Here is a 10183-nt window from a genome sequence, read left to right on the forward strand (position 1 = left end):
CAAGGGCCAGGGGGATGCCTGCACAGATAGCCAGCAGAGTCAAATAAACTATCAGAGGGAAGATTTCCTTTAGAAAATGGAAGACTTTGAACAAAGGAGGAGAACAAAAAGGAACACAAACTTCAACAAAAGATATACAAGCAGACAATATGGGATGCTCAAAAATATTTTTTGCTAAAAACGTAAAAGACCACCAACAACACTATTTAAAGGCATTGGTAGCAGGAAACTAGCTAGGGAGGCTTTTGGACCTTTGGATAACAAACAAGTCAATTGTGTGCTGAAGGACGAAAAAGATTAAAGAGAACCTGAAGGATTCTTCACAGCAGAAGATATAAGGCACATCCCTGTGCCTGAAGCAACTTTCAAAGGAAGGGAGCTTGAGGAATGCACTCCTCACTGTTCAGAAACTATGCCACTGATGCTGCACACACAACAGGGACCCGCTCTCAGCACACACCCCTGCATCATCACACACAGTGCCATTCATCCATCAACCCCCAGTGGTACCTACAAGGATGGCCCTTCTACTGCCAGGAGAGGACGGAAAGCCCAGCCAATATAGCACCCACATAGCTTCCTGATCAGGGGCCTGAAAAAACTCAGCCATAGCCCCTCCATGGGACAAGGGTTTAACAACCACACAAGGAGGAAAAGGCTCTTTTGCCAAGCAACGGGGGGGGGGGGGGCGAGGACACACAAGGAGGATGACCAGATTGCTGGTGGTGTGCTGTGACTTGGTGCCGAGTTTCGCCACGTTCTGTTACGGCAATAAAGTCAAGGTAGTCCTGGATGCAATGTTTTGTTTTTGAAATCCCCTTCTCACTGAAATTCCTTGTGCCAGATCCAGGGCTGGTGTAATGTTCTGCCATTGCAAGTGGCATGGCCATAGTCTGGTGGAGGAGCATATGGCTAAAATGTGCTTCTCACCTGTACTATCCCTGTCCTAAGTCTGTTTCTTATGGGGCAAACAACCACCCCAAAGAATGCTGTGCTGATTTCAAGTTCTTACTACCATCATGCTCTGCTTCAACAAAAAATGCTCACAGAAGATTTCTAACATGAACACATCCCAGCTCTTTTAAGAAGATATAGAAATAATTACTAAGATAGTGATATCAAAAACAAATGTGAAGAACACACCTGTAATAATAATAATAACAACAGCCATAAAATAATCAAAATTGAGCATTTTTCTAAGGATAAACTTAAGCAATGGAAATGAAAGCAATAGGATTTAGGGTGCAGACCTATGTACAGTTAGCTGGGAATGAATTAAGTGAAATTAAAAAGTGCTTAACTGACTGGATCATGCCCAGCATATAACTGCAAACATATAAAAGTATGCATGTTACACCTATGAAAAGATCTCCAAACAACACATCCTTCCACGATATACATAAAACACCATGTAAAGCCCTAAAGTTCCTTCTTTAGGCTGAACACTTGGCAGAAGTGGGTATAACAGATGTTCCACTATTTGGGAAGGTAATACCATATTTTTGACAGTGGCTAGGATCCAAAGAGCGGCTACGTTAGGTACACTCAAGGCACAGCCAGTGGAATATTGACTTTTCTTTCCAACCTGCAATCATAGATCACGAACTTATCTTGAAACACCCCTCACTTTCAAATGAGGTTTGTCAGGGTTAAGATTGGGAAACTGCCACATGAGAAAGAGATGCAAAACTCCCTATGGCATGCTGAATGAATCACAGTCCTTTTGATCCATGCATAGCATGTAAGCACATACCAACTAATTTTGCCTACACACAAAGGTGCTCTGAGACATTCACAGCACGCAAGGCAGTAAAAGAGAAGTTTCCTGCATTCGAGTCTAAATTTAACGATCAGTACATCACGGAGTCAAGCCGATGGGATACGACCTAGTTCAGCTCAGGACAGCTCACCCATTCTCTCTGTCTAAGGAAGAGAAGAATCCAACAAGACAGCCACTAGAATTAACTGAAAACTGCTGTCTAGCAGCATAGAAAGAATATGCTACACACTGGAAAGATTTAAGAGATTAAATCCCACACCACTTCCAGTTTACGGGAAAGGATAGTGCAACTTTCCTATATAAGGTCCCAGATCCATTTCCAATTCACCTCCCCCGGGTCATGTGTCTTATTTCTGTCTGTAAAGCACATAAAAGTGGATTCCTTTTGTCTAATCCGCCTACAGATAGCTGTCTTCTGCCCTTAGGGTCAAATATCTAGCTTCCTTTGTTTCTCGAAGCGTGGGCAAACTTGCATTTGAATCCAGGTGTGTCCAGTCCGCAATATTAAAGGTCAAGGTGAGGTCAAATAGAGATTTATTGAATAGTTGAGGAAATATATGTCCATCCTTACTCTCCTCCCCACCAGGAACATGTTAAACTCCATCAGCCAAACCAGAACAGCGTTTTGATCTTGGGGATATATAGCCCTGTGCATAAATCCATTCAAGACTGACATCCCCCCACCACAAAATTTAAGCCAGTAATAGGCAGCACCATTTCATAAAGAAAAAATATGCCCCCCAGCACGTCAGCTTCTAGGACACCACAACCTGTGCTTTGCATTGCCTATTAATTCCAGATGCATGTGAACTGACTGGAGCTCTTCAGTGACCAGGCAAAGGCCAGCTGCACTTGGGGGCATTCACTCTTTCCTCTTAGCACAGCACAGGTTGCAAGAGGCACAGAATCCCCAATACCAAGGGCTGAAACCTTCTCAGTTTCCAGCATTCTTCTGCAATCCATGCAGACTTTTTGCTGAACAGGCCTAACACAACGCCCAAACAGGAAGAAGGCTCAGGCTGGGGAACTTCACTTGCCCAAACAACCAACTGGCCCATGTGCAAAGAACAAAAAGAAGTATTTTCTTACATAGCTCACAGAATGCAATCTGGTCATTTATGCTCCTAGCAAACCCCTTCACATGTAAATTGTCTGCTATGAATACATTCAATCTGTATAAGGTGGAAAAGCAGAAGAGTGGGATGCAGCCACATGAACTGCCACTGAACCCCCCAAGTTACCGTTCGTATCAGTTGTTCGTCCCACTGACTTGGCCCAAAACTATAATCCTACTGTGGTGAATCCAGGGGTTCGAATCCCCACTGTTATGAAGCTCAGCTAGGTGACCTTGGGCCTTTCACTGTCTCTCTCGGCCTAACCTACCTCACAGGATTGTTGTGAGGAGAAAATGGAGAGTGGGAAGAATTCCTTGGAGAAAAAAGTGGGATGTAAGTGCAGGAATAAATAAATACAATCAATAAAACGAGCCACCAGGTTTTTATGCAGTTGCTACAGCTCAATACCACTGTACTTTTTTTTTTTAAAAAAGAGGCTCCTTGTTCTTTTCAGAACACCCATTAAAAACGCCACTCCAACCAAAACTGACTTGTGCCTAAGAAACGGCTTTTCAAGAACCTGGGGGATAAAGGCAGCCTGTGCCCAAGAAACACAATGGCACCTCACCCACGCGCATGTGCGCGAGTGCCTCCCTCTCGCTGAATAAACTCTCTTCGCTGTGCACTTTAGGAAAAAAAGAAAATTAAACAACTGGTTGGGTGGTTGTTTTCCCTCAAAGTAACGTTGCAGCACGAAAAAAGAAGCAAGACCGGGCCCTCACTCGCCCCTTTGAGAAGAGGGGCGCTAGGGTGGCCTCAAAAGGAACAGGAATAAAGAGACGGCATTTGAAAGGGAAGCGGACTGGGCGCCCTGGGCTCTCCCCAAAGGGCTGGCACCGTCGGGCGAGGCAGGCAGCGCCTCCTTTCCCGCCTTACCTGCCGGAGGATGAAGCTGGTGGAAGTTGTGCTCCCGTCGGACCGTTTCAAGCGGCTCCTGCGGGTCGCCGTGCCTCTGCTCCCCTGGGAAACGGAGCGGAGGGGAAGAGCCTTTTAGGAGACACGCGCCACATTCACACGACCCCCGGCTCCTGGCGCGCCTCAGCCTCCCTGCTCGCTCTCCCCCGGCCTCCCTTTCTCATCCCCGACAGGCGTCTCTTCCGACGACGCCCCCCTCGACGCCGCCAGGAGCACCGAGGACTCGACCGAGCCCCATCCCCACCCCACCCCCCGAGGCCACGGGAGAAGCGGAGGGAGAGCGCGCCGCCGGCCGCACCTGGAAGATGGGGTCCGCCAGCCCGTTCTTGCCGTACGACGATGGGTGCTTGGACATGCTGCGAGCCTGAGGGCGCGGCGGCAGCGGCGGCGGAGGGGGCTCTCGCCAGGCGCCTTGCAAGACACGCCGCCCCGGATGGCTCCGGCTGCCGCTCTGCCTGCGCCTGGCAGCTGCGTGCGCGTGGGGATGCAGGAGGAGGCGGCGGCGGCGCGGGGCGCTGCTTGGCGGAGCGGCAGGATCCTTAAAGAGACCGCGCCGCTTTTGCACTCCGCTCCCCCCCCACCCTCCCGCAGCCGCTCTCTCAGTTTGCAAAGGCAGAGACGGGTTGGGAATCCTCCCAGCGCCCCTGCACCCACCTGCCCACCCACCACCAAATTCGGGTCTCCCTGGATCTTTCCCCCACCCCCGACTAGAACGTCGCTCCTCAGGCACACACATTATTTTAAATATACAGTGGTACCTTGGTTCTCAAATTAATCCGGTCCAGACGTCCGTTCCGAAACCAAAGCGTTCCAAAACCAAGGCATGCTTTCCCATAGAAAGTCACGCAAAATGGATTAATCCATTCCAGGCTTTTAAAAACAACCCCTAAAACGGCAATTTAACATAAATTTTACTATCTAACAAGGCAATTGATCCATAAAATGAAAGCAGTAATCATTGTAAAGTAAAGGTAAAGGTACCCCGGCCCGTACGGGCCAGTCTTGACAGACTCTAGGGTTGTGCGCTCATCTCACTCTATAGGCCGGGAGCCAGCGCTGTCCGCAGACACTTCCGGGTCACGTGGCCAGCGTGACAAGCTGCATCTGGCGAGCCAGCGCAGCACACGGAACACCGTTTACCTTCCCGCTGGTAAGCGGTCCTTATTTATCTACTTGCACCCGGGGGTGCTTTCAAACTGCTAGGTTGGCAGGCGCTGGGACCGAACGATGGGAGCGCACCCCACCGCGGGGATTCAAACCGCCGACCATGCGATCGGCAAGTCCTAGGCACTGAGGTTTTACCCACAGCGCCACCCGCATAATCATTGTACTGTACTATAAAATCAGACAGTATTATAGATGATAAAAATTAAAATTATTGTTTTTTACTTACAGTCGTTGTTTAGATGGGGGGGCTTTTATTCATTTCCTCAATCACACAATCAATCGATCAGTAACTGAACTGGGTTCCACACAGTCACAAAAACAAATTAACTGAAAAAGCCTCAAAAACAAAAACACAAAATAAATAGCAAATAAAAAGCACCAAATTTAATGTGTTCCGGAAGTCTGTTTGACTTCTGAAATGTTTGAAAACCAAGGCGCAGCTTCTGATTGGTGCAGGTGCCCTGGAAACAATAGTCAACAGCCGCATCGGACGTCCAGCTTCCAAAAAACATTTGAAAACCAGAACTCTTACTTCCAGGTTTTCAGTGTTTGGGAACCAAGGCGGTTGAGTACCAAGGTGTTTTAGAACCAAGGTACCATTGTATTAGGTCCTGTAACATAAGGTTACCAGTCGTTCCCATTTCCCGGGGACAGTCCCCAGATTTACAAATCTGTCCCCATACAAAATCCATTGAAGTTGAAAAGTATCCCCGGACTCATTGAAAAACCTTACTGTAACATCACACACTTTCTTTCCCATCAACACTCCCCCCCCCCACTTATTACCAAATTTTAAACCATGGAGAGACCTGGTCTGAAAATTGGATTCTTATCTCATTATACATGATTTTTAGCCATCTCACCCCTTGCTTTTTCCTGTAAGACCAATTGCAGTCGTTAACAGTCGTCAACAGGTTTACCACACCTATCAGCCAATCACCCATTCCCACCATCCTTCTGAGTAATAACCCACCCCACCCTCTCACTATACAGTGGTATCTTGGGTTACATACGCTTCAGGTTACAGATGCTCCAGGTTACAGATTCCGCTAACCCAGAAATAGTACCTCGGGTTAAGAACTTTGCTTCAGGATGAAAACAGAAATCGTGCTACGGTGGCAGCGGGAGGCCCCATTAGCTAAAGTGGTGCTTCAGATTAATAACAGTTTCAGGTTAAGAACGGACCTCCAGAACAATTAAGTACTTAACCCAAGGTACCACTGTATAAGGGTCTGGTGACTTCTGTTTCAGTGTACCTGAAGAAGTATGCATGCACACGAAAGCTCATACCAATAACTAACTTAGTTGGTCTCTACTGGAAGGATTTAATTTTTTTAATTTTTTGTTTCCCCCCACCGTCAGCCTTTCAAGTGCCCCGGGGAGGGGGCTTTTGGGGATATGTCTGGTTTCATCAGGCTGACACGGAAGTTGTGCTCGTGAAAACGCGCCTGCAGCACTTTGGAACCGTGGGTCTTACTTGAGATCGCTTAGCAGTGGTTTCTCCTTCAGCTCATATCCTTGAGCTCAAACCTCGTCAGATTTTTGGGAGAAATAGGGGGGTTATTTCCCCAACACTGCATGTTTCTTTATGGAGGAAACTAACAACCTCCTCTAAGTCATGCAGCTCAGAAGGGCATAAGGCAATGAGCCTCCAAAGGTCCATCTAAGTCCACCTTGAGGGAAACTTTGGCTGTGATTCAGGGGGAGGGGGTTAGCATCTGACCTGCATGCAGAATGTCCCAGGTTCAATCCTAAAGCATTTCATGGTAGGAATGGGCAATCACCCTCTTTGAAATCCTGGAGAACCACTGTCATCAAATGTAGACAGTAGTGTGCTATATGGACCAATGTTTTGAGTCTGCTTCCTATGCTCTCACAGTAGCCAACCAGATGCCTATGTAATCACATTTGGGAATATGCATTATTTTCTGTGTTCCTAAGCTAGGCTTTCCTGCTACCTTATAGATTTTTAGAAACCTGATCCCTTTCCATTTCTCAGAAAAGCACATGATTTGAGATTCTAATTAATGTAGGCCAGATGACTTAAATGTTGTAAAACAACAAAGCCAGGTCATTAAAACCTTTTGATTGGTAAGCATTCTAGTTTGTCTTTCTATGCCCAGCACCTCTAATGAATAAGCTCAAACTTAGGTGGCAGGTGATAATATTTGGAGGCTTTAAAAGCATCTTATAAACACACACCCGTCTTGTGGTGCTGTTGCCGACGATAAATGGGCAGTTGGTGAATAAAATGCACAACAAATGGGACAACTTGAATTTTTATCCTGGTAACAGGTTGCATAGCAACAGCAGAACACAAAGGGCTACAAGGAACCACTATGAACACAGTTAGGTCAAAAAGCATTCTCCCCATCTTCTAACATAGGAGCCAGCCCACAGACACCTTACTTCTTAAATGCAACATAGACTGTGTAGGAATACTTAAAGGTAAAGGTACCCCTGCCTGTACGGGCCAGTCGTGTCCGACTCTAGGGTTGTGCGCCCATCTCACTTAAGAGGCCGGGGGCCAGCGCTGTCCGGAGACACTTCCGGGTCACGTGGCCAGCATGACAAAGCTGCAACTGGCGAGCCAGCGCAGCACATGGAAACGCCGTTTACCTTCGCGCCAGTAAGCGGTCCCTATTTATCTACTTGCACCCGGGGGTGCTTTCGAACTCCTAGGTTGGCAGGTGCTGGGACCGAGCAACGGGAGCGCACCCCGCCGTGGGGATTCGAACCGCCGACCTTTCGATCGGCAAGTCCTAGGCACTGAGGCTTTTACCCACAGCACCACCCGCGTCCCTAATGTAGGAATACTTACATGGTTATTATCCTTCACATAAGAGTATCACATATAAATCTGTCCTCAGAAATCAAACACTGAATGTCTCCTTATTTGCAGTCCAGGATGTGGAAATAGGAGTGGCCTTGAATCAGTATGTTTTTCAAATTGCCACCACATATACTAATAGTGAACTCATTCAGTGAGCTCCTGATATAGCCCCAAAGGTGCCATTTACACACAAGAGGAAGATGTCAACCAAGATCTGCTAAAGTGCAAACACATCTTTAGCTGGTGAGGGATATGTGGAGAGGGGGGTCGCAGTTTTACGGACCAGGGGTGCTCAGTGAGCACAGAATGTTGATGGCCTTGGGGAGGGGGGATAGAGTGGAGAATCTTGGCACTCTGAGCATTCCAATGTCCCATAAAAATATTACCTTTTGACGACAGACAATTTTTGCCATTGTAATACAGTGGTTGTACCTCTTGGCATATTCACTATGGGTGGGGAACCGATGCCCCTCCAGATGTTTTTAGGACTCCCAATTCTCATTATTCATGACTATTGGCCATATTGGCTGGGGTTGATGGAGATTGAAGTCCAGCAACATCTGGAAGACCGCAGCTTCCGGTACCTGTATTATATGCTTTACATAAATTCTTAAGAGCAATTGCAAAGCAAAGGGTTGCATTACCTCATTTAGACGAATCCAATGCACCATCAACTTTAATGCACACTTCAATTTTCAAAATCTTTATACGAAAAAGGTATTTGCTGGAGAATGGAAATGCACCATCAAATCTAATGCACGCCCTAATTTTCATGACATAATTTGGCCGAAAAAGATGTGCATTGCATTAAATACAGTACTGACCTCAATAGTTTCAACAAAGCCACACTGCCATCATGGACCAAGAATCCCACCCACCCTAAATAGTCCAGAGACACACAGGTTGGTTTAGAGCACTCTTGCATATCCATTGGACCAAATTAAATACAAGGAGCAAAGGAGAGCATGGGGTGCAGGGATGGAGCATCTGTAGTCCTGCCGATGTTGTTGGACTTTAGTCTCCACCAGCCCCAGCCAGTATGGTCAAAAGTCATGCAACCGGTAATCTAATATCTCTAGGGCCACATAACTCCCTATTCCTTGGCTGGTGGCAATTTTGAAGGAACCTTCAATGGAGGAAACTTGAAAGAACCTGCAGAACTATGGAGCTCGCCTACATTCCATCTCAACTCACAGTAGCTTATTTAAGACATTAGTAATGAATCTTGAAGGACGCGGGTGGTGCTGTGGGTTAAACCACAGAGCCTAGGACTTGCTGATCAGAAGGTCGGCGGTTCGAATCCCGACGGGCTGAGCTCCCGTTGCTCGGTCCCTGCTCCTGCCAACCTAGCAGTTCTAAAGCATGTCAAAGTGCAAGTAGATAAATAGGTACCGCTCCGGCGGGAAGGTAAACGGCGTTTCCGTGCGCTGCTCTGGTTCGCCAGAAGCAGCTTAGTCATGCTGGCCACATGACCCGGAAGCTGTACGCCGGCTCCCTCAGCCAATAAAGTGAGATGAGAGCCACAACCCCAGAGTCGGTCACGACTGGACCTAATGGTCAGGGGTCCCTTTACCTTTATTGAATCTTGACCAAAGGGAGAAGTTTGCCTGCCTTTTATTTTGAGGCCTGCAGCCTTGTGTGGAAGTAGATCGATCCTCAGCTATTATGGACTGTGCCGTTCTCTGCAGCATTCTTAATTTTCAGAACTCAGAAATCCAGACAGTTGCAGCAGAGTTTTAACCCTATTGCAATTTTGCGTGTTCCATGTTGTCAACGCAATATAGCTGAAACTTAGTTTTGCCTCACAAGGATATTTTATTTTCCTACCTTTGATGGGCACAATGCTGATAAAATCCAGGCAGCAATGCCTGGAAGTCCAGCATTCCACAGAAATATGTCAAAACCTTTTTTAAAAGTGCTACCCCATGGAGAAGAAAAGTGCAAGTTGGACTTTATTATAAAATATTTTTGTTCTGTTGTGAAAGCAGAGCTTTGCCACCAATGTTCACATAAAGGAGCTGAACGATTGTGAACAGCTGGAATATTGCAATTTGTAACAAATGTTTCCCCTCCATTAGGAAGCAATATAGGCCTTGCCATTATCCACAGCCAGATATAAGATTTTATATAGCTAAAAGCTACGATAAGAACAGAAACAAAAAGGCATATTTTTCTTTTTAAAAATAGTAATAATAGAATAATCCTTCAGGAGATAGAAAGGCTCTTTGAAGGAAAAGGCACTTACATTCTGTAAAGATCCATCAGCTTTTGTTAAGTTGCTAGGCTGAGAACTATTTAGAAATTATGGTACATGTACTAATTGTCCTTTAAATGCTAATTCCCTCTGTTGGTGTCAAACCAACCTGACACTAT

At 46.6% G+C, this 10183-nt stretch overlaps 1 protein-coding gene across 2 annotated transcripts in view; it reads right to left on the minus strand.

Annotated features, from left to right (window-relative positions):
- CACNB4 (calcium voltage-gated channel auxiliary subunit beta 4) overlaps positions 1–4280 on the minus strand; it is a 129565-nt gene extending 125285 nt beyond the window's left edge. For both annotated transcript variants that reach the window (XR_014006280.1, XM_081187575.1), the window contains exons 1-2: positions 4109–4280; positions 3772–3855 (exon numbers count right to left, since the gene is read on the minus strand). Coding sequence is in view for 1 of the 2 variants with exons in the window: in XM_081187575.1 (XP_081043701.1) it covers positions 3772–3855; positions 4109–4165 (141 nt within the window). In the remaining variant the exon portion in view is untranslated. The remainder of the gene's footprint in view (positions 1–3771; positions 3856–4108) is intronic.
- Positions 4281–10183: the final 5903 nt, after the last annotated feature.

Source organism: Podarcis bocagei (assembly GCF_964188305.1).
Source record: "Podarcis bocagei genome assembly, chromosome: 1".
In the NCBI taxonomy this organism is placed as follows: domain Eukaryota; kingdom Metazoa; phylum Chordata; class Lepidosauria; order Squamata; family Lacertidae; genus Podarcis; species Podarcis bocagei.